The following is a 25,493-nucleotide window of genomic DNA, read 5'->3' as shown; positions in this document are numbered from 1 at the left end:
CACTTGTCCATCCTGAAAGGCAGGAGTATGCCCTTCTGTGCACGAAACAAGGTTGAACATTTTTCAGCAAACATGCTTATGAATTGTCTTATTGCATGTACTCCTGGGTGAATGTCATGTCAATCAGCCCTCTGTTCAGCAAGGTCCACCAGCCATGGTCTCTGAGCAGACCTCCTATCCCACCACAGCTGGGTGCGGTGATGCGGTGATCTGGTTAGCTGCTGCTACAGCCTTATCAACTGGCTCGTGTTGTGGATCAGACACCACTGATTCCCATTGTGATGATTTTACTGGTTAGAAAATTGCATCCATAAAGAACGTGTGTCGTAAAATTGCGCGTGGCAAAGCCTCAAACAGTAATGATTTCACTGAATCCGTAAGCAGTCCTAATCAAGCGATGTTAGGTACCTCCTGGATGATTACACTGCCAGGTAATGCTAAATCATTGTGTGATCTCACCCTACCCGGTTTACAGAGTAGTTTACAATCATGGCCCACACGTTCACATTGATTCCTAAACACCTTGTACAATCCGTCTTTTTCTTTCCTTCTCCTAGCACTCTCTCCCACATCCAAAATGCGCTTTTTCTGCTGTTACTCAGGAGGAAGCCCCTTGTACTTCTTTTTACCAGTAGACAACAAATGCAGAATCTTTGGCCCAGATGTCTCAAGGGCTTCATTTCCCTTGCATCACCCTAGGCAGCGCCATTGTAAGGGCTTCAGTGAGATTTACTAAGCCACGCAAAGCCAACTTGCATGGATCTGGATTGTTCAGCAGATTCAGAGCTACACAAGACAGCACAAATCCCTGTCTCCGGTAGTCTGCATTGGGATGGCGTTGCATGGGTGGGCGTGGGTGTTCACACGCATCCTCCCATGGATTTTGGAGAGTCCCAGATTTACTTAGACTAGTAACCCTGGGAATGAGTCACAATAATACGCCTTCCCAACAGGGGCGTAACGAGGAGAAATATTCTTAATGCTCTCATTATTTCCTCTTTCCATGTGTGTTGCACGTAGAAAAAGGAAAATATCTCTGAGGGTTGTTTTTGTGCAGGAAGGAGTCCTTTCTTGCACAAAAACTATCCTGGCTGTAAAACAGGCAGCCTTATGCCGTGGCGCAAGGGTGCCGGCACTGGAGTTAGGCAGCACTCAGTGCCTTAGTGCACGGAGAGGTCAGGAAAGTGTCATATCGAAGTAAATACGGTGCATTCCTGCTCTTTCCATCCGATGCAGCCCAGCCCAGCCAGCTGTCTTGCTGCATGAGTTACACCAAATAGTAAACAATCTGGGCCTCTGTGTCTTCCTGAATAGACCTGTGAGCTGATTTAACTGCTGTAGTTTCTCTTCGGCACCAACCAATAATCCCAATCATAACATGTGCAAAAATATTGTGTATTAAGACTTTTACCATTTCCACCTCAATTCCTTTAGCTCCTACATTTTGTGTCAGGCACTTTGGTAACTTGCATTGCTTTTATCTTGATAACCTAATTCTCCCACTCTTAAATTCATGTTTTTTTTCAATAAAACGACTCCAGTTTGCCTTTCTACGCATGTTGCGGAATGCCCTTTAATAGTAATAATAACCTCCTTTATGCAGCAGCACACCTGCACTTCTGTTCTTTTTGGATGCAATAAATGACAGACCTGTTGCAGTCCTGTTTCATGACATAGACCTTGTCAGAGTTCAGTGAGAGAGAATGGGGGTTCTTAACCTGTGGCTTAGGGACCCCTCAGGGTCCGTGAAGCCTACTTAGGTGGTCTATGACTGTTTAGAAAATTAAATATTATTAAAAGATAAACAGCAAATACATAAAGAAGAAACTTAAAAAATGGAAAATGTAAAAATTCTCTCTGTAAATGTGAAGGAAATTAAAATTAGAGGCTGGAAATTAAGTTCCTATCCTCAGATCAAATCTTGGGGGCAGTGTAAGTGCATCTTACAGAATATGGGGACATATTTATGAGCCCCGCGCCACCGTTGCTTCACTTTTTGTGACGTAACAGTGGCGCACACTTTGAGCTCATGTCTATAGATATAGATATAGATATGGAGTAAGGTAAGGCCGCGTAACTCTCTGCGTTCCCTTACTCTGCGTAAGGGAGGCATGTAGGAAAGTACCATCTTGCCTGGCATGTTACCCCCATTTTTACATGTACATCAGTTTGTTTTTGCCTGTCTCACTGGGATCCTCCTAGCTAGGACCCCAGTGCTCATAGTTTGTGGTCTGAATGTGTTTACCTGTGTAGTGACTAACGGTGCCACTGAGGCTCTGGTAATCAGAACCTCAGTGCTTATGCTCTCTCTGCCTTTAAATTTGTCACTATAGGCTAGTGACCACTTTTACCTATTTCAGTTGTCATACTGGGACACCCTTATAATTCCCTAGTATATGGTAACTAGGTACCCAAGGTATTGGGGTTCTAAGAGATCCCTATGGACTGCAGCATTTGTTTTGCCACCCATAGGGAGCTCTGACAAACTGTTACACAGGATTGCCACTGCAGCCTGAGTGAAATAATGCACACAGTATTTCACAGCCATTTTAATTTTTACTGCACTTAAGTTACTTATAAGTCACCTATGTGTCTAAACTTCACTTGCTGAAGGTTAGGTGCAAAGTTACTAAGTGTGAGGGCACCCTTGCACTAACAAAGGTGCCCCCACATAGTTCAGGGCCATTTCCCCCGACTTTGTGAGTGTGGGGACACCATTACACGTGTGCACTACATGTAGGTCAATACCTATATGTAGCTTCACAATGGTAACTCCGAATATGACCATGTAACATGTCTAAGATCATGGAATTGTCCCCCCATGCCAAATCTGGTATTGGGGAGCCAATTCCGTGCATCCCCAGGGCTCCACAATGACCCCGGGTACTGCCAAAGCAGCTCTCTGGGGTTTCATCTGCAGCTACCGCTGCTGCCAACCCACAGGCAGGGTTCTGCCCTCCTGGGGTCTGGGCAGCCCAGTCCCAGGAAGGCAGAACAAAGCATTTCCTCTGAGATCAGGGTGTTACACCCTCCCTCTTTGGAAGTAGGTGTTAAAGGCTGGGGAGGGGTAGCCTCTCCCAACCTCTCGAAATGCTTTGAAGGGCACAGATGGTGCCCTCCTTGCATAAGTCAGTCTACACTGGTTTAGGAAACCCCCAGTCCCTGCTCTGGCACGAAACTGGATAAAGGAAAGGGGAGTGACCACTCCCCTGTCCATCACCACCCCAGGTCCCCGAGCCTCTCCTGTGCGTCCCAGACCTCAGCCATGTTGTTTCCAGAGTTGTGAGGGCACTCTGGAGGCCTCTGAGTGGCCAGTGCCAGCAAGTGACATCGGAGACCCCTCCTGATAGGCGCTTACCTGACTAGGTGGCCAATCCTCCTCTGAGGGCTATTTAGGGTCCCTCCAGTGGGCTTTTCCTCAGATAACGACTTTCAAGAATCCAGCAGGACTCCTCTGCACTTCTCTCTTCGACTTCTGCCTAGGATCGACTGCTGACTGCTCCAGGATGCCTGCAAAACTGCAACAAAGTAGCCAGAAGACTACCAGTGGCATTATAGTACCTAATCCTGACAGCTTTTTCAACTGTTCCCTGGTGGTGCATGCTCTGGAGGCCGCCTGCCTTCACCCTGCACTGGAAGCCACAAAGAAATCTCCTGTGGGTCAACTGAATCTTCCCCCTGCTTCAGCAGGCACCAAACTTCAGCTTCAGTGGTACTCCGGGACCCCTCTCATCCTGGCGAGCGTGGCCCCTGGAACACAGGTGGTGGACCCAAGTGACACAGACTGTTCAGTGGTTCAACTGTCCAAATTTGGAGGAGGTAAGTCCTTGCCTCCCCTCTCCAGACAGTAATCCGGTGCACTGCGTGAACTGCAGCTACAAGGGCTTCTGTGCACATTTCCAAGAAATCCTGCATGCACAGCTGAGCCTAGGTCCTCAGCACTGTCCTGTGATGCTCAGCTCCCTGAGTTGATCTCCTTTTGCAGTGTTGAGATGACCGTCATGTTCAGTATTCTTGAACCCGTGTTCAAGGACTTCTGCGGGTGCTTCATGCTTGTGCATGGGCTCTCTACGTTGCTGAGGCACCCCTCTGTCTCCTCTCTCAAGTGGCAACATCCTGGTCCTTCCTGGGCCCGGGCAGCACCCTTTTTCTCCAACCGTGACTCTTGCAGCTAGCAAGGCCTGTTTGTGGTATTTTGCCAACGAAACACTTTTGCATCCTCCATCACACTGTGGAATATCTTCTGCATGAAGAAGAGGAAAAGCCTACTGGATGGACCCTAAATAGCCCTCAGAGGAGGATTGGCCACCTAGTCAGGTAAGCACCTATCAGGAGGGGACCTCCTTTCAGTGTTGCAGAATCTTCAGCTTCTTCCAACCAGAGTCAGCCATTGTGCACCTTCATCCGGGGTTTAGTGGGCTCCTGCCCCCCCGGACACTTTTGTGACTCTTGGACTTGGTCCCCTTCCTTTGCAGGTCCTCAGGTCCAGGAATCCGCCTTCAGTGCTTTGCAGTCTGTTGTGGTCTTTGCAAAATCCCTTATCACGACTTTAGTGTGTTTCTGGGGAAATAGTAGTACTTTACTCCTAATTCCCAGGGTCTTGGGGTGGGGTATCTTGGACACCCTTAGTGTTTTCTTACACTCCCACACTACCACACTACACTAGCCTAGGGGTCCATTTGTGGTTCGCATTCCACTTTCTTAGTATATGGTTTGTGTTGCCCCTAGGCCTATTGCATCCCATTATATTCTACAGTGTTTGCACTACTTTTTGACTGTTTTACTTACCTGATTTGGTCTGTTGTGTATATTTTGTGTATTTTACTTACCTCCTAAGGGAGTATATCCTCTGAGCCATTTTTGGCACATTTTCATTAAAAATAATTTATAAACAAATATAAACAAAAAATAAAAATGTTAATTTTAAATGGGAAAGGTGGGTCCACTGAAGTCAAAAAGTTAAGAACCTTTGACCTGACGTATGCTTTTACCATATGCAATATTAATCCCTGAAAATGATTCAGTTTTCAGACCATGTTTCGATTCACCCCTGGGTCTTCTCTCCCATGGGGGCCCCTCTTCGGGTCCATGGCCAGCTGCCACTCCCTCATCTTCCTGGATGGCCACCTTCAGGGGGACCCACTGGACCTGAAGATGTTTGAAGCCACTGGATGGGTGAGTTCTATATTGTGCTGTGAAGTGAGAAAGCCTGACTGGACGTGTGTTCATTGTCGCTTCCTCACAGAGTCCTTTTTGTGAATTTTGTGCAAATAGTGTTTCTAAGACATGTTCTTCTGTTTATTTCCTTTATCTCTCTTTCTAGTGTCCATCATTCTTATTATTTTATTTCCATTTTCCTTCATTCTCCCATATGCTATTTATTCTTTCTTTCCTTTTCAATTTTGTTTCTCACTATTGTCTTATTCTTCCTTCATTTCTGCTCCGTTTTCATTCTTTCTTCCATTCTTATTCCCTTCTGGCTTTTAATGTGTCTCGCCTTCCTTTATCTTATTTCTTTCTTTTCTGTCCTGCCTGGCTCAAATTCATTGATTCTTCTTCCCTTATTTATATATTATTTTTTAACATTGTGCATTTTTTTTTCTCATTTTGTCACTCATTTCCTTTTTTTATCTTTGACTCTGTGTTCAGTCTGCTTTTCTATCACAGATTTCTTCCAACTTTTTCTATCACTGTATTCTTTTTGTTGCGTCTTGAGTGTTCCCTCCTGTTGCGGGGACATGGCCTAGATTGTTTAGCTTTGAAAACTTTACATAAAGTTGGTGCCTTTTTTAATGGCAGAGGGAAGTTTGCAGCACACCATCTCAGGACAAATGCCACAAGTGCAGCTATCTGAGCTCATGCAGTGTAGTTGTTAGAGATTAATTTGCCATGTTTTATTGTTTACTGTCGCCTGGAGGCATCTGTAAATCTAGTTGGGGGGCAGGGTTATGGGGGTAGAAATGACCAAAACCTATAGGATCATGAGATGATCCCCTAGGATCCACTGACAAATTGGGAATTAGGCATCAAGTGTACGGAACACCCAAGTAGGAAGGGGTTTCTTCTACTACTTTTGTGAAGTTTTGTTTTTTTATCTAATTAGATTTCCTCAAATTCACAAAGGTTCCAAAGTTTAAAACTCGTCAGGAAAAAAAAATCCTACAAATGTAGATTTTGTGCGAAACATTTTTAGACAAAAACAACTTGTAGCAGGGGACTTTTTACATGCAAAACCTTGGAGCGAAGAAGAGATGGCAACACTCTTTAGTGTGCAAAGTCGTTTTCAAAGTCCTGTTTTGGAGCCTCAGTTCATTCTCTAATTACGCAGATGTGACAAGGAGTTTCTAATTTTGAGAGGACGCAACTATCAAAATCTCAGGGCGTGTTTCTCCCTGACCATTGAGCTTTCTCAAGGCTCTGCTAATAAAACACAGTCATGTCTTCAGTAGGTAAAGTCCTCTTGAAAAGACCCTGTTTCAGTCAAAGTCTTTGCGAACAAGGCTTTCTAACATTGTGGCGCCTTCATCGGTTTTTTCTGAAGGAAAATTCTGCCACACATTTGATAGTCCTAGAATCCTTACCGAGCAGTGCCGTTTTGAAAAAGTGACAAAATCCTTAGAAATGTCAAATGCTGAATTTGGCAACTTTGCAAAACTTTACGGAAAACTTAGAATTTTGCTCAGCCTTAACAAAAAGCGAGTTGCAAAAGCTTCCTTATCTGTAACATTATTCGTTGTTTGAAAATTGCACCAACGCCCCTACCATGCTGTTCCCTTTTTCCACCCAGTGTTGTTTTTCTATAACTTTTTTTTACTTTTGATAACCCGGGGCTAGAGTGCATCCAATGGGACACCTTAAGCTATGATCAGTGATACGTGCCCTCCCCCCTTCCTCTGACCTGTTCACGGCACCCGAAGAATGAAGAGGAACTCTTTCAAGTTTGAGTTAATAAAATGTGAATCAAACAGAATGGAATAAATGAATAAATCAATATAATAAACACATATATCATTGCCTAGGCCAATATGTATCTGAAATGTTTTAAACACCTTGACCAGTTTGGGAGTTGTAAATACAGTGAATTCGCCTTTTGTGAAATGGTGGACTTTTCTGAAATGGCTAGAATGCTTCAGTACAATGAACTTAACCACACACATTTATTGGTGTGAAACAAAGGTTCTAAAAAGGCAACTTTCTAAGGTTAAGGCCATACTCTCCCAAATAATTCCAAATATTAAAGCAGATGCTGTGCAGGTACTCAGTGATGTCACACAGAAAGCAGGTGGCTTCCAATGGTTTTAGTGCTCATTTACTTATTGGCTACTGGATTTCTATTGCTTACCATTTGTGCAGTTTCCCTTTTATTTGAATGCATTTATTTTACTTCCTAGTGGAGCTTAAGTTGTTGTACATGCGCTTGTGCATTCTGTTTATTTCTTACTAGAATTCACCAAAGGGCATCAAAGTTGTATTTCAGTATCCATTTTCCTCTGCACTGCAGAGGATGACAGTAGTAACGCGGGTCATTGGTGAGGATAAATGCACTGTTTACATGAAAGGAGCTCCAGAGATGGTGGCCAGTTTTTGTAGACCAGAAACAGGTGAGAAAATAATATTTCTACTTCTTTGTGAGAATATCTGCTGTGCCTGTCCAATCCTCTCTCTCACATCCCAAGATAAATAGTGGGCAGAATATAATTAACTCCTCTCTGCTTTCCTGCCCGTAGACCAAGCATATTGAGTCATTGTGGCCCCTAGCACACCCTTACCACCAGCCTTTCCATGGCAGGGTGACTGCCATGAAAAGGCTGGCAGTAAGGTGAGTTTTAATCAGCCAGGCAACGCTGAATTCAGCACTGCCCTGGCTGAGTACAATTCAGAAACCTGTCACCCCATTGGGAACACTGTTTCTGGTGGGGACGGAGGTCTCCTGGTGGGTCACGACCCTTACTACCAGGCTGGCGGTCCTTGAGGCCCTTAGTTTGTGAATGGGTCTTAATACACTGAACTCATTGCCTCCTCGCAGAAGGACTAGTTCATGACTCATCAAAGAGCTAAGTGCTCTGACTGGAGAGAGGACAGCCTAGAATTAACAAAATTCGAACTCTCAGAGAACAGAAAGGTTTAGTAAAACATTACTTCATATTAAAAAAATTAATTGGCTTGAAACTAGATTACTTTTTTTTAAATAAACATTATAACAATGCATGTATAAACTTGATGTATGAAACGTGTGACATTTCCAAAAGTATTTTTTTTTTTTTACCATAGATTAGCTATTTCAGTCTATACAGGGAAAACAGCTTTTGTATGCTCTTACTGCAGAATCATACCAATACAAAAACCTGGATTTTTAAATTTGTCAAAAACTGTTTCCTTTCACATGGAGCTAATGTGTCTATGCATCTGCAGGTCAGGGCTGCAGTGACAAGCCTGAAATGTTGCTTTTAAAGCCACTCATAATGTTGATGAAGATCTCGCAGTGCAGCACGTGCCATTTACCTTTTACGCCAGTAGTGCACTTCCATTACCACATTTCTGTGGCTTTACTTCAAAGGTAAATATGCCAATTGAAATTAGCTACATATCACCATGTACTGGTCACTGCATATGCACTAGGAACTACTAAGACGTGTCCCATCGCACAGGATCAAAACTGGGCAGTAAATTCAGTCCCATGAAAGAACAAAACCAAGAAACACGAAATAAAATAAAAAATTCTCCAAAACAGATAACTATACATAGTTATTAGGGAATAGGTTCTGCCAAGGTCATAATACCTCTTGTCAAGGATCCATCTTCTTGAATGAAATTTTCTCTAGCCTGGACTAACTGTGCAATACACAGTAAACTATGCAAACATTAATCAAAATATTGTGCATGGAAATTCAAGCTAGCAATGACATCTATTCTGGTATTTTGTTGGGGACGGTTCTAAAGAAATCTCCCTTTGTCCAAATCATTGGGGGTTCAGGGACGTATGATTTCACCTGACTTAATGGTTCTGACAAGAAAATAACTATCCAGATTTAAATGTATCAGTATTCAGTATTATTATAGAGAAAAAATGAGAATGTATACTCTAACTCTAGCTTCAGATAGCTTTAGCGTTTGCATGCCAAAGTTAGTGCTCTTTGTCCTGTTGTCCCCCTCAGAGCCCATTAGGCTTTGAGGCTTCCTAAATATATTGTTAGCTCAAAGCCCCGTAGTGTATTAAGCTACTGAAAATAAGTTTGGAATACAAATACAAATAGTATATACAGTTTTGTATAGCTCACAAATTTAGCATTATCCCAAAGTTGCAAAGATTTGTAAATTTCTCAAAACTAAACTGGCAGAAGAGTTTTTATGCACTAGCATAATATGTCTAGTAAAATATAGACATATACAATATTCCATCTTTATTTTTCAAAATAAACCTTTGTTGAATTCTTATAATTTAAGCATTTAAGGTTTTGGAGAACAGTTCACAATGCTTGAAGAGATGCAAAATTTCAAGCACCCCTATTATCTCAGTTGGTCCTGAGAAAATTAAAAGATAATGTCATCAGCAGAATGATGTTTGCAAAACACCAGCTCAATGGGAGCTATAAAATAATTAGCCATACAATAAATGGGTGTTACTAGGCATTCCCTTGCACAAAAGTAGGATTTCTATCTGTGGGGTTTCTTTGAAAGAACCATTTTCACATTGTAATGATGGCCTCAGTAGGGTTTCAGAGTACATTAGCTGATTCTTCACTACCAGTGGTGAAAACTTTAAAAATAACCTGGGGCTATCAGGTGAACTGTCCCTATCAGCACAAAGCTCACTCTTAAATAGATGTGCCTGGCATAGACGGGACAGAGCCTATGAATATAAAAAAAAACAAGTGTAAACACCGACAGTCCACACTAGCCTTTAGAGATAATGCACCAGTAAAAGACAGTGCTGCAGTTTGAAACCACAGTTCTGTCTTTGTCTGAAAGAAGAACTGGCTTAATTTTTAACAAGTGGCATGGATCCCTTTATGGTCAAGTACTGTGTATAACTGTGCCACCAATGGGGGACTCTAAGAGTCCCTGAACACCCATACCCACCTCTCAAAGGGTGCCCGTAGAGGGCACAACCACTGTGTTCCACTGACAGCCGTTTGTCCTGTACCCACTTCTGTCATTCAGAGAGGGGACAAAGGCCATGTGCCATGCAAATGAAGGACAACCTCATTGGGTCAGGGATAGAGCACATTTTGCCCCAATATCATCCATATTAAAGAAAGGGTCAAACAGGTATTTGTACATCCTCCTTTAATATTGCATAAACATTGAACACAAACACCTGCTGTACACCAGGGGCACTGTGTGTAATACGATCCATAATGTAATATTACTGTCATCCAAACCCCTGCTATTCTCCTGGTGTTTCTGGCTATGATTATAAATAACCTATTGAACACTAACATATTTTTAGGAGGTGTGCAAAAATTGCAAAATTCATCCATTCTTTCCTGACTTTAAAACACATATGTGTTTCTTACATCCTTTTCTTTCTTGCTCCAATAGTGCCATCTACGTTTTCAAAAGAGCTTGAGCTATACACATTTTAAGGTTTCAGAGTAATCAGCCTGGCGTACAAGTCAATGGAAGTTGGCAGTCATGATGACTTCGACAGCATGCCACGGTATGTTGTGTTGTAAAAATAGTATAGAACTTTTTGCTATTTTTCACAACTGTTTAAAAAACATGAGTACATCAACCCCACATTGGTAACATTTCTATTGGCTACCTACAGATCTGACAGTGTCAAACTAGACTATCAATAATAATCTCCTCAATTATAAACTATATTATGAATCACAGATTGTTGTATCAATAATGAACTACACTATCGGTGACAGACCATAGTATCAATAATACGTTATACTATTGAGGATATTCTTTACTATCAATGATGGACTGGTGTTTCAATGATAAACTACAATATCAATGAATAATTATAATATCATTGGTACACTGTAACATCAATGAAAAGCTGTGCTCTCGATTACAGACTGTAATAAGAATAATAAACCTCACTATCAATGACGACTATAGAATCAATGGTATATCACAGTATCCATGATAAACTTTACTATCAATGAAAGACTGTAGTATCAATGATACATTAACAGTGAACAACTGGAGTATCAATAATAAACTATAGTATTAATCTTATAGTACAATGGTAATGCTAAATTATACTATTAATGACAGAGTGTAGTGTCAATGATAAATGATTGTATCTATGATAAACTACACTATCGATGACAACCTACAGTGTTATTGACATACCTCACTATCATTGACACATTATACTATGAGTGACAGGCTATAATATTGATGATAATCAATAACATCAATGATAAACTTCACTATCAATGACAGACTTTAGTCAATGAAAAAATATAATATTGATTATAAACTACATTATCAATGACAGACTATAGTATCAATAAAATGTTATGTTATTGATGATAAACTTCACTATCAATGATGGGTAAGTGTCTGAATGATAATCTACACTATCAATGATTAATTGTAGTATCATTGGCACATTATAACATAGATGATAAACTATACTTTCAATGATAGACTATAATGTCAATAATAAACCACACTATTATTGACACTTTGTAATATGAATCATGAACTATGCTATCAATTACAAACTATTGTATTAATAACATGTTTTTAGTATTGATGATAAACTTTAATATCACTGATGTACTTTTGTATCAATGATAAACTACATGATCAATGACTTATTGTAGTATCATTGGTACATTGTAACCAATTATTACTATACTCTCAATTACTGACAGTAATATCAATAATAAACTGCTCTATTAAAATATAGTATCAGTAATACATCTTGGTATCTATGATAAACTTTACTATCAATGAAAGACTGTAGTATCAATAATAATCTACACTTTCAATGAAAATTATAGTATCAATGATAAACTATGGTATTAAGTACATTTTACAGTATCAATGATAAAGTATGCTATCAATGTCAGACTGTAGTATCAATGAAACATGAAAGTATCTATGATAAATGAACACAATCTATGCTAAACTATGTTGTTATTACCATACTACAATTTCAGTGATAAATTATATTATCAATGACAGACTGTTGTATCAACATAAGATGTTAGTGTCTATGAAAAACTACACTATCAATGACAAACTATAGTGTTATTGACGTACTACAGTATCATTGATACGCTTTACTATGAGTGACAGGCTATAATATCGATGATGAATAAAAGCTTCAATGATAAACTACACTATCGCTGACAGACTTTAGTATGGATAACAAAATATAATATTTATTATAAACTACAATACCAACAACAGACTACAGTAACAATAACATGTAATAGTATTGATGATAAACTTTACTATCAATAATGGATAGGTGTCTCAATGATAAACTACATTATCAAAGACTGATTGTAGAATCATTGGTATATAGTAACATCGATTATAAACTATACTCTCAATTACTATCAATAAACCACACTATCAATGACACGTTGTATTATTAATAATAAACTACACTGTGAATGACAAATTGTAGTATTAATGACTTCTTATAGATTGATGATAAACTTTACTGTCAATGATGGATAGGTGTCTCAGTGATAAACTACATTATCGAAGACTAATTGAAGTATCATTGGTATATTGTAACATCGATAATAAACTATACTAAACTATACTCTCAATTACAAACTGTATTATCAATAACAAACCACACTATCAATGACACATTGTAATATCAAATATGAACTGTGCTATTAATGACACACTCTTGTATTAATAACATGTTTTAGTATTGATGAAAACGTTCATATCAGCGATAGACCTTTGTATGAATGCTAAACTATATGATCAATGACTAATTGTAAGATCATTTGTACATTGTAGCCAACTATAACTATACCCTCAATTACTGACCGTAATATCAATAATAAACTGATCTATCAATGACAAACTATAGAATCAGGAATACATCTTAGTGTCTATGATGAACTTTTCTATCAATGAAAGACTGTAGTATCAATGATAATATAAACTATCAATGAAAAGAAATAGTATCAATGACAAACTATGGTATTAATCACATTCTACAGTATAGATGATAAACTACAATATCAAAGACAGACTGTAGTATCAATGAAACATGATAGTATCTACGATAAAATAAAACACAATCTATGTTAAACTAGGTGTCTCAATGATAAACTACATTGTCAATTACTGATTGTAGTATCTTTGGTAAATTGTAACATCGATTATAAACTATAATCTCAATTACTATCAATAATAAACCACACTATCAATGAGACATTGTAATATCAATGACAAACTACACTGTGAATTACAGATTGTCGTATTAAAGACATCTTATAGTATTGATAATAAACTTTACTGTCAATGAAAGACTGTAGTATCAATGATAATCTACGCTAGCACTGAAAAATTGTAGCATCAGTAATGAACTATGGTATTAATAACATATTACTGTATCAATGATAAATTATACTATCAGAGGCAGACTGTAGTATCAGTGAGAAATTATAGTATCTATGAAAAACTACACTATTAATGACAAACTATAGTGTTATTGACATTCTCCAGTATCGATGACAAATTATGCTATCAGTGACAGGCTATAATTTTGATGATAAACAATAGCATCAATGATAAACTGCACTATCGATGAAGGACTTATGTAAAGATGACAAAATATAATATTAATTGTAAATGCCAGTATCAATGACAGACTGTAGTATAAATTACTCTATCAATGATAAACTACACTATCACTAATATAATATGCTATCAATAACAAATTGTAGAATTAATGATAAATACACTATCAATGACAAACTATGCTATCGGAGAAAAACCATAGTATTGGTAATAAACTATGGTGTCAATGACAAACTATAAAATCGATTCTACTGAGTGAAAATTAATGTTTTTAAGGCTTTCTGAAAGCTTTCTTCGAGGTCTCAGCTGTCACAAATTAAAAAGCTCGGGCACCTTGCCTGGCATGCCTTAATTGAGTCATCTTTAAGAGTTGGAAGTGCAGGATTCTAGCTGGGAAACAGGATCATGTTGAACAAAGAGAATGAAGAGAAAGGGTTGTCCTGATTTGTTGACAATCTCCGGCAAACACACAAATATTTTAAAAAGGGCTGTCCTTTGCACTGATAAACAAAGGAATGCACACAGGTGCAGAGAGATATATTAAGGAGTTTGCTGTATCGTTTTAAATGATCTGCACATCCCTAATGATAGATTTGAGACTGCCCAAATCAGCTGCATTTCCATAATCCAATCAGAACGCAATCAATACTTGTGCATCAACTTTAGTCAGTTCTAATGACAATAGCACAATAAGCTTTTTGAGAGTCTGAATAGCCAATTAACAGGAAGAAATTTATTTTTTCTAGCTGAGGCTGAAAAGAATAATGGTTGTCAAAAAGTATCCCTACGTTAGGAGCCTGGTTAACCCCAATTCAAATTGGGATGAGTTTCACACAGAGAATTGGTAAAGATACTTCTAAAATGCCACTTGCAGGTAGGTTCTATTTTCAGCATCATTGAATCTGATTAACAATTGAGTATCAGTTGCATATCACTACATAAATTACATCTTTACATCTGGATACTGTTCTAACAGCACAGGGGTAACATCAGAGCTTGTTCTTATTCTGAGAAAGGAATGAAACCAACACAGTGCACTGTCTCTCATCCACCTGTGAGGGACAGTTTTTCGAACAGATCTCCCAAGATATTTAGGGCTCCTGTGAAGAGGCTTCTTTGACACCTAGGGAGCATGCCTCTTGTGGCATGAGTGCTTTTGGCATGGATGTCCGGAAGCTTAGGAAGCCATTGTTTGATTCATTTATATTACAATTGCTTCTTACATAGCTTCCTTTCATATACAGTTGGTATGATTTATAATAGTTGTAGTGCATGATTAGAGATGTTGCTGTGTGTGTCCCCCTGTTCAGAGGGGGTGTTGTAGTTGGGAATCTTATTCAAGAGAGTGTGGCATTAAAAGAAAGTCCAGTAGTGGGCCCTGTTGCTCTGTGAAGGCAGTGCTGATCTGCTGATCTACTTGGAGGCCCAATAACCAGCAAGCTGTGAATGGGAGAGAAATAGGAGATGAGAGGATCCCCAGGAAAAGAAGGATCTTCCAAATCAATGTCAACACTTTAAGAATTGTGGCTAATGATGTCTCCTGCCTGCTTTTACATGACTTGTTCATGACTTTCCATAACATTACCCAAACTCTAAAATATAGCATGGGGTTTGATGGCAACCTAATCACTTGTTGAAGATAAAAATTGATAATTTGCTCTAAAACCCTGTTCTTCCAACTCAGGAAATTACTTAAGGGTCTGTGCTAGACCATGCCCTCTTTACTCTATTTATTATACCAATGAATGACATCTTCAAAGAATATGCCATGCCCTGTAACCATTATGCAAATCATACTAAGCTATAGCAGAACGTTTACTCGCCAGAGACGATCTCTTTGCTGGCTTTAACCGTGTTCAACATACAATCCGGGTTGATTTCTCACCACCTTATAAAGTAAAACAAACCTGACTTTCAACTTACTTTGATTCATTCTTCATCTATGCTAATTCAAAAATTATCTTAGAGGGTCATTTCCCCCTTGACGGTCTTTACTCTGTCTGTCAAGCTGGCAGAGCACATTTCACCTGCCACCCTGGTTGGCTGCCATTGTTGGGTTCAGCACTGGTCCAGCTGTGATCACTGTTTCCACAGGAGCCAGTACCAAGGCAAATCATGTACAGACACTGGCAGTTTGGTGTATGACCACTATCTTTTAGGTGGCTTCATACCACACCATGTTTTTCAGAATCAAATTCCAAAAAGCAAAAATACTAAAGCCCACCACACCTTGAGAATATTTTCTCCTAGGGTGTGAAGGTCATTATAATGATATTCCCTTTGCACAGGACAGAAATAAAGGACACCACTCTGTCCATGCAAAGTAGAACTGGTGATCTGATATCCATACTCTGATAGAACCTACTAAGTAGGATAGTCAACTACGTTTTCTGACAGCCAAGTGAGTGGGGGCACTATTGTTAGACAAGTTAATGGTCCTTCCGACTCACAATAGAGAGGATGGACTGCAGGTTTAGCTGACTGGCTACTCTGTACCCTTTGTGATGATGTACCCTGTCCCCAAACTCCAATTCAGGCCCTTACATATTTCCATTAACAATATTGAAGCTTCCCGTGTAGATTTATTCTTCACAACTGACTCAATCCTCATGACTGAAGATGTCAGTCATTAGCTTAGAAACTGAGGGCCTTATTTAGATGGGTCAGATACTCTGTTACACACTTGGCAGATATCCCTTCGAAGAAGTAGTCACGGTTATCCTGGGACTAGAATAAGGGAATACAATTTTCTCTTGTATCCTTAAAACAAATGGTGCCCCTCTCAAAGCTTCCCTTCAGAAAGTGGCTCATCTGATAACAGGTATTGTCCTCTTTGACACATTGCTCTTTTCCTATGTTATTTGAGCTGTTTGTCCACATATAAATTTGTCTGTTTAGTACATAAACTTCTAAACTCAAGTCAATCTCATTACAGGGACAAGAAACATAATTTCTCAGATTGTTCTTGCTAACTTTGCAGCTTGTAAACTTTATCTTGAAATTATAGTCCTCAACAAATAATGTACCTTTCTATGACATTTTGTGATACCAAGCAATGCAGGTATCATTTAGCCTCACTGATCCCAGAATAACATTTGCAGTTGCTGCCTTGATTGAAATAGATTCAGGTTGTTTTGGTGATATTCAATTTATTTCTATTAGTAGTTTTTTTGTTTGTCCTGATGAAGTACATGTTGAGAGAAGAAATCTGTGTGAAAAGCAGAGGATATGATTCTTAGTGTACTTAATCTAAATACGTGACCCATCTAATAATTCTTTTTTTGCATTATGATGTGAAAAAACATATATAAACAGCATCTTCTGCATTATGGCCTTTCACAAAGGGTGGTATCCGTAGCTCTCAGAGTCATATAGTTCGGGTACTCACCCATGAGTATGTGTAGAGACTGAGAATAGAAGTTCATAGCAAGGATCATAAGTATTTTTGCAAGCTTTCTGCATAGTTAGAATCTAAACCTCATCCAACAATAAACCATTGAACATATGTGTTACGCTAAAGGCTTTTTTTTTATATTCATGTGCACGTGTTTTATAGCACTAGTCATGTGCTATATTCACTGTCCTCTGACACTGTTTGAGTCTGTGACTTTAGTCTCTGTGAGGGATCTATAGGTGAGGCTGAGACCCTCCTACTCCACTCGCAAGGGTGTCCACTAACTGTTCACCACCTCCTTAGTAGAATGTTGCTAGCATGTTTCATGAGGTCCTTCATGCAGGTGCACCTCTGATGTTAGTCTAGCATAGGCACATGATAAAGGCATGCCCTTTTTGTGAGGGATCCACAAATGAGGCTGAGACCCTCTAAACCCCCTTCCAAAGGGCGTCTTTGGTGGTCCACTGTAACCATATCCACAATTAAACATAGTTAGCCTGTATGTTGAGGGCTTTTCTGCTAGTGCCTCTGTGTTTCCAGTATTTCACAGGCACACTGTAAAGACAAGCTAAATTTGAATAAACCCAGAACACCAAGTTAGTAAATCCTCAATATTCATTGAGTGGATGTCAGCGCGGAAGCCAAGCAACAATAACTGCAGATGTTTCAGCACAAGTGTCTGCAACACCCATGATACACTGGGGCTCCAACGGCATGTTGCGTTTCAGGCCCAACTTGGTAATAGACTATAACATTTTTATGTACTTGGTACTAGACAGGGTCTGTGAGACGGGCTCCTCTCGAAGGCTGAGCACCTTTCTGTGATCCCTAGGGCACAAAAAGGTTCTTACAGAAAGCTAAATGTAATGTTAATGGGTGAGTATCTTGTCAGTATCACTTGCAATGTGATGAAAACCTGATGTTCATTTCAGTGTTCTTGTGTTCAACTTTAGGGAAAATGTGGAATCCGACTTACTATTCCTTGGTTTACTGATCTTGGAAAACCGGTTGAAACCAGAGACCAAGCCTGTCCTGAAGGAGCTGAGGACGGCCAACCTGCGGACTGTGATGATCACGAGTACTGTTGTTATTGTTATTATGTATGTATTTATTTAAATTGGTATGTGTGTCTATACTTATGTGTGTATGTACATGTGTATGTATGTGTGTATGTGTGTATGTGTGTGTGTACTTAGGTATGTATGTATGCATGTATGTAAGTGTGCATGCATGTATGTATGTATGTATATGTGTATGTGTGTATGTATATGTCTTTGTACAGCCCAAATGGCAGTATATCACTGTACAGGCTCTAAGGCAAGCAAGTCAACGAGTGATGGGAACGACTTTGTTATTGAAATATTATTGCACTGTGATATGGTGTTCTTTGCAGGGGTGTGTCTTCAACTCTTTCACTTATGATGGTTATTATTATGCTGATGATCATTAGTAGTATTAGTATTATTATTATTGTTACTGTTACCAGCAGCAGAATTTGTAGCAAGTAGCAGAACTAATAGTATTAGCAGCTGTAATTCATAAACGTAGGAGTACAGTTGGATGCTGTTAACATTGTCATGGAAGCTACCATTGCTGTTAGTAGCTTTTTTCTTTTTATTCCTTTGTTCCTATAATTACTAGTGTTTTATTACCAGTTAGTTTTGTTCATTTGACTGTATTGGCATTATACTTGTTGTCATTGTTGATTTTCTGCTTAGAAGATGGAAAGAAGTCAGCAGTGTAGACATTTTAGTAAATTATATTAGAAAAATAGTTAGATCTGAGGACAGCTTGCGGGTCATTCCTTCTGAACACTGCTGTCATTCTGTCATTGGGGTGTTATGTGCGTTTGAACAGAAATGAGTATTTTATCAAATTAATTAGGATGGAGGGAATAGTGTATGTGGGAATGATGCTGCGGAAATGACGCAGGTGAGATGGGGTAGTGGAGCTGACAGCCAGAAGTCTTGAACAGGATGACATCACTTCCATTGTGCTCTACACATGGGGACTGGATGCACTGTAATGTCTGCTCTGTTACTCATTGCCACTGAAGATACCTAGTCCCAGGAATAGAAGGGATTTCATCAGAATTTAGATTTAGGGAATGGGGACATAGGTGTTCAATTGTCAGGCAAAGAGTTCCACAGATAAACACCCATATGGGAAACACCACTGCAACTCTCACTAGACACTTATCAGGGAAGTGGGCACTAAAAACCCTTCGATGGGTGTGCCACGACCTCTTGCTTTTCTACTTTTTCTCTCCCTCACTTCCTCCCTCTGTTGGTTGCTCTTTTTTCTCACTCTGTTTCTCTCACTCCTTCTCTCTCTCTCTCTCTCTCTCTCTCTCTCACACCCTCTCCATCTTTCCCTGTTGGTTGCTGTCTCTCAATCTCTCTCTTTTCACTGTTCTTTCTTCCCTTTGCTCTCTTGATGTATGTATCCAATATGGATACCTGTCTATCTTCAATTCTATATATTGCATTAATTAATAGACACAAATACTTTTTGTTTCAATCAATAACAGTATAGGTACGATAATTGTGTTCTTACCAACTTTCGAAAGAGAATATGAATACCAAAGATGCTTTACTTTTATATACAAACACAAATGATGGACGGAATGTGGAACCGATCAAACATTTACCCCCAGTCACAGATCTGGGCTTAATCCATCAATTCTTTTGCTCACCATTCCACCCCAGTTTGGACCCAGTCATATGCAAATCAGTCTTGACCCTGTTCCCCATGGGAACAGTCCAGCCCGAACTGCCAGGCCAGTGACATAATCTGGGGTTTTGCGTCTGTATAATTTTGTTGGCTTCAGTAGAGATGATGTAAATTGTTTATTAGTATTTATTCATGTATTAGGAGACAACATTCAGACAGCAACTACAGTTGCAAAGAAATGTGGCATGATTCCGAAGCACAGTCGGTTGATTCTCGTTGAAGCGCACGCCCCGGAAGGATCCACCCCTGCGTCTGTTTGCTGCCAACCAATTGAATACCCTGAAAAGGCTGACAATGAGGACTCAGATGTGAGTAGAACCTAACTATTTTCAAAAAATGAAATGCCAAGCACAATGTTAACTTTTGTAATGAGTCCTCTTCAGGGAAACCTCTTGGATTTCATTTCATTTTGAAGTGATTCTGTTGATTTAAAAATGTTTTACAATTAGGTTTTTACCAATATGATCACATTCTCCAATTTTACAAACACGAATATCTGACGTGATACCATGAGTTTTCTCTCTATACACTGATAATCTTCTCAAGAAGGTCATTTCTCACATTAATTTATCACATTTTCCAAAGCCCTTGAAGCGCAAGTAGACTGAAGCTTATCATGGGTCACATACTTGGATTTGTGTGTCCTTTTTAAAGGAAGGTCTTTTGAATCTTACATCAAAACATCAAACCTCCTTCTTACAGAATTGGTCCGTATTACATTTGTTGAAATGATTCAATCAAATGATCTTCCAAAGAGGACTGCTCTTCTAAGGAACAAAGAAAGACAACTGAAATAGTTTTACTTCAAGAGTTTCATAATGAAAAGTGCTATAGTTGTCACCACCATTGGCACATCTCTTCTTTGTAATGTTGTCCATGTAGCACATATAGTGACCAAGGTTTCTTGGTGTTTAGGCACTTGGAAATCTCACAGGATCTTCTATAGAAATTGGCAAATGCACTTAGAGAGACTCCTCAGTCGGGCCAGATATCTCCACTTGGTAAAGTATAGAGGCAATTTTAAAAAGGTCCTAAACTAAAACAAAATATATTTTTTATAATATGTATTAATGTATATAATTTTTTTATATTTATTTTAAGTATAATCTAAATACAAAAATGTGTCAGCACTAATATATTTTCAATCAAATATTTATTTCCATAAATATAATAAATTGCACTTAAAATATTTATCTGAAGTCTTATTTAAAAAAACAAAATTCCACCTAAAATAAAAAATATAATTATGCATTAATAATTATTATGAGTGATGTACAGCATTTATTAAAAAGTAATTTTATCAATTTTTGATAAAATGAATTGTTGCATTGAATTTTTAATTTGAAAACGGTTATTAAAATACTTTAGAATGAATTTGTTCAGGTAGTTTAAATTGTTTTTAACATTACACTATATTGTTTTAAAACATTAACCTTTGTTAAATAAATATATTTAATTTAAAAAAAATCTGTGGAGTTATATTTTAAGCTCCTACCTCCATTATTTACTATACTATAGAGGATGTTGCACTACCTAAGGTTAACCATTTGTGGTGCTAGAACTATTACAGTTTTTTTGGTAGAAATGTATACTCATAAGTTAAACTTCACACTCTTTTTCAGACGGAGGGGCATATAAGTTACACTTTTTGAATAACTTTACACACAATTTTTGTGAATAGCCAAAAGTAATAAAGTTACTCAAAAGTGTAACAGTAAAGTACACATGTGAATGTACCCACAAGTGTAAGTTACCTTTGCCCACAGCCCTGACAGTGTTCACTTAAGTTTTTAACAGAATTATATCAACTGTCTCCAGGGGACCAGGTGTTGGGAGATAAGCCTATATTTGAAGTGTATGCACACATTTATTTCCAAGCCAGAGTTACAGATATTCAATATCCTTCAAGGGGTTTAATAGCTCTATTAGCCATAAAACTAGCCATAAGCTTCAAACAAGTACACACAAAATGTGATTGGATACAGGAATGTAAAGTCGATTTATATAACAACTCTGCATCATTTCTGAGTATGATTATTGTAAATGTATACATCATTCTAGGTGAAAGATATTTCAGTAATAATCCAAAAGTTTTTTTTTCATGGAGTCTTGAGTAATATGTGCACAATAGTTCCAATGTTGTATGTTCCTGAGTGATTATTATAAATCAGATATTTCTGCAGCCTAAACCTTTACTTAGGACAATCAAACTGACTGATTGATTATATGTATTCAAACATGACATTGTGAGCCAGTCACTGACTTTCAAGTAGTTAATATGAAAGATAGTAACCATTCTTAAATTTGAAAATGAAACTGAGAGAAAAATATTTTATGCCTGAAAGCACAATTTCCAAGGTGATTAATAACTTTGTATTGATGGCTAACAATTACCTCTACATGCTCTGATACACGGTACTATGGATTTAGAGAACTCAGTAAAAAATGGCTGCAATTGATTGGTAGAACAGTTTAATGAAGACAAGTCTTAATTGTTCGAATGCCATTTTGAAAAGGAATTAATATAATCTTGATAGTGAATTAATGTATCCAAAAAAGAGTGTGGTTTGGTTCAATGTTCATTGTCAAGATAAAAAAATACTTAAGAAGGTTGAAATAGAAAAAGGAGTTTAAATTGAGATGATAGGATTAATAAAGTAGATTGTGAAATGAAGACAGAATATGAGTCTAGGATAAAAATAAATAAGGCTCAATTTTATAATTCATATTGGGAGCAAATTAAATCAGCAGTCACATCAAATGATGCATTGAAAGTTTGAAGATTAGTTCAGGACAGGTCGACTGGTAAGTCCAGGTGTATGGTTACAGGAAAAATTTGGATAGCAATAATAAAAATGTTTGACATGGACTGGTGGGCAAAGATATTCATTGAGTTTTTCCAAAGTATCACCCAAATAGTGCAGTTCCTGAAAAAAAGCTAATTATTAGGTCTTTTCACAAAAAAGAATGATCATTTTAATCCAAACAAATTAGTGATTGGCTTGTTTGTTAGGTGTTTTTAGATGTTGGAGCAAAGTGTACACAATATTAATACTCCAGTTTTTGAAAGATTTGATAAGGTCAATAATGTCATACTTATTAACCAAGGAGGATTCAAAGGGGGTCATTCGGCCTTTGTATCCGCCTTTGGACAATCGCTCAGAAAACAATTGAAACATGTGGTAGTTTGTTTTGTTATTTTGTAGATGTCTACTACATATTTAGATCTAAATGTAAAACTTAGATCTGAAAGTTCCCCAAGGTTTAGTAGTAATATTGAAAGAATTACAAAGGGATAGCTTTGTAAAGGTATAATTACACATACTAGGTACTTTAAGTAGAAAAATCTCAATCAAGTACTCAATTTGGACTCTTATCCCGAGGACTCGAAATCACATTTATTATCATCAGGGATGGGAAATCTTGTTACCTTAAGCTGATTTTGGTGATAATGAATAGGACACAAATTGGTTTATAAAGGAAATTAACTGCATTTAATAGATATTGCAAATGAAATACATTGACTAAGAATATGGATGTCTAAACATTCAGGTTTTTTTTTCTAAATGAAAAGCTTTTACATTATCGGTTTGTGAGACAAATGTGGAGGAAATTTCATGGTAAAGATAGTTATGAGTTACCTTTTAGTAGTAAATTACATTGGAAAATCAGGTTAGACACTTTAAGATCCAGGGCGTTCACATCAAATGACAGTCTAAAGCAACATAAAAGAGATGTTCGTGATACCTCCCTACATCCCTTTCTTACAGATTATAAAGCTGTAGTATTTCCCCATATGCTGTACTAGGAAGAGATTATTTACAAGGGTGGGAAATCACATTGGGAACAGGTGGGTCATTGTTTAAAAACATTTTTTTCTTTACCCAAATATTCCATGCCATAAATTGTAAGAGTGGAAGCTAATCTGAAATCCTAGAGTTGTATAGCAATGCTTCAAAGTTTAAATCTTGGTATAAGCAGGGGATTTTCCATCACTAAAAGTCTCGAATTTCTATAGAGATGAAATCATCAACAATGAGCTAAGGTGTTCTTCTAAGGGCTTAAGGAACAATTGTTTGGGATTACTGAATACTTAATTTTACATGGTTTTGAAGTAAATAGCCCTGTACATTTGACAAAGAAGGAGCTCCATAATCAGATGGAAATGAAATAGATTTGTGATATTTGGCCTTTAACAGCTCAGCTACATGGCAAAGCGACTCTTGCCAGGATTGATTAGATTTGCCACATTTAAATGTTCTACAAATCCATTGATGTGAAATGTGCTGGTACATTTCAGAATATGTTTAAACCTTCCATACACTTGCTTAGAGAGTTTAAAGGTGTTTAGGAAGGTGATTTCATTTGCAGATGTAGTTTAGAGGAGTAATGTTCAAGCTTACACATCGTGATATATTGTTTACACTTTTCATCCCATATACATTGTTTTTTTTTAAACAAGGTCTAATTAAATAAAATATAATGTCATGGATGCTTGTAGTAAAATTTTAATTTGCAACATGATTTTTGGCTGCAACATATTCCTTGGGAACATTTCTGTCTGTATAAAATCATTAACTGATTTTACTAATTTTGTAAAGTACTTTGAATAGGTTAGTATTATTCGTTGAAGAGACTATGGTCTTAAATAAACCAAGAGCAGGCCGTGTCCCTCAGAAGTAGTGCCAGAGGGAGAAAAAAAACCTGAAAGGGGAAAAAACATCCAAAAAGATAGGATCCTGCAACAGGAACAAAAAGAATAGGTAACAGCAGGAACAAAATACAGGAAAATAAACTGGAACCGACGAGAACCAGCACAGGAATACAAGGAAGCAGGAGCGAAGACACCATCCAAACAGAAAGTGTTGCAGCGCAAGGAGAGAAAGAATCACAGCCCTTAAATACCAACAAACAGGAAACTACCAACAGGAAGTAAAAGGACACCATCTTAGATAGAGAAAAGCACATAGAACAGAATGGACTAGGAACCATAGAGAGTAGGGAACAAGGAATGCTAGGAAGAATAGGGTAATATGGGAAAGGGGGAAAAAACATAAAAGAAGGCACAACCAGATGTCCAAGAAAAGAAGAAAGAGAGAAGAAAAGAACAGGTGAGTGGGGGGTCATACCTGCCTAGACATGCGGTGCGCTAAAAAAGAACGAGGCCCCATGCCCAATTTGGGGCCCCTCGCAGGCTGGGGGCGCGGCGTGTCTTAAGACTGCGTACTGCAGCCCGAGCCGAATGTTCAGCTTGTGCCGCGCGCAGCACGCAACACTTCCTGTACCTGCTATTAGCCAGTGTGAGAACTAGAGCATAGTTTAAGGTTCTCTAATTTCCAAAGCCCCATTTCAATGCACATTAGCCAGCACGCACAACCTTTAGATTCCACTTCTCTTCTCCTCACCTCCCCTTATCTCATAAGCAGAGGGACTATCATTAGTATTTGGGGCTGCAGAACTCAGATCTGTAGCCAGTACTGGTTGCTCAGTATGCCACTGTAGACGTGGTCTACAGCCAGTGCGATTCCTTTTCCTTCAGGGGCTGTTAGTCGTGACATATTTCTGTGGTATTCCCCAAGCCTTTTTGCCTTCACTCGGCTGGTTTGATAAACTCATTTTTGTT

General features: G+C 38.4%; 1 protein-coding gene across 1 annotated transcript in view; it reads left to right on the top strand.

The window, feature by feature from the left end:
- LOC138266526 (probable cation-transporting ATPase 13A4) overlaps nt 1-25,493 on the top strand; it is a 182,319-nt gene that overhangs the window by 102,063 nt on the left and 54,763 nt on the right. The window contains 6 exon segments of the mRNA XM_069215388.1: nt 5,025-5,255; nt 6,501-6,720; nt 7,445-7,601; nt 10,543-10,660; nt 18,091-18,215; nt 20,012-20,178. Coding sequence (XP_069071489.1) covers nt 5,025-5,255; nt 6,501-6,720; nt 7,445-7,601; nt 10,543-10,660; nt 18,091-18,215; nt 20,012-20,178 — 1,018 coding nt within the window.

This window comes from Pleurodeles waltl, chromosome 11 (genome assembly GCF_031143425.1).
Source record: "Pleurodeles waltl isolate 20211129_DDA chromosome 11, aPleWal1.hap1.20221129, whole genome shotgun sequence".
Lineage (NCBI taxonomy): Eukaryota > Metazoa > Chordata > Amphibia > Caudata > Salamandridae > Pleurodeles > Pleurodeles waltl.
The sequence above is the reverse complement of the archived record's forward strand: the minus strand, read 5'-3'. Positions and strand labels throughout refer to the sequence as shown.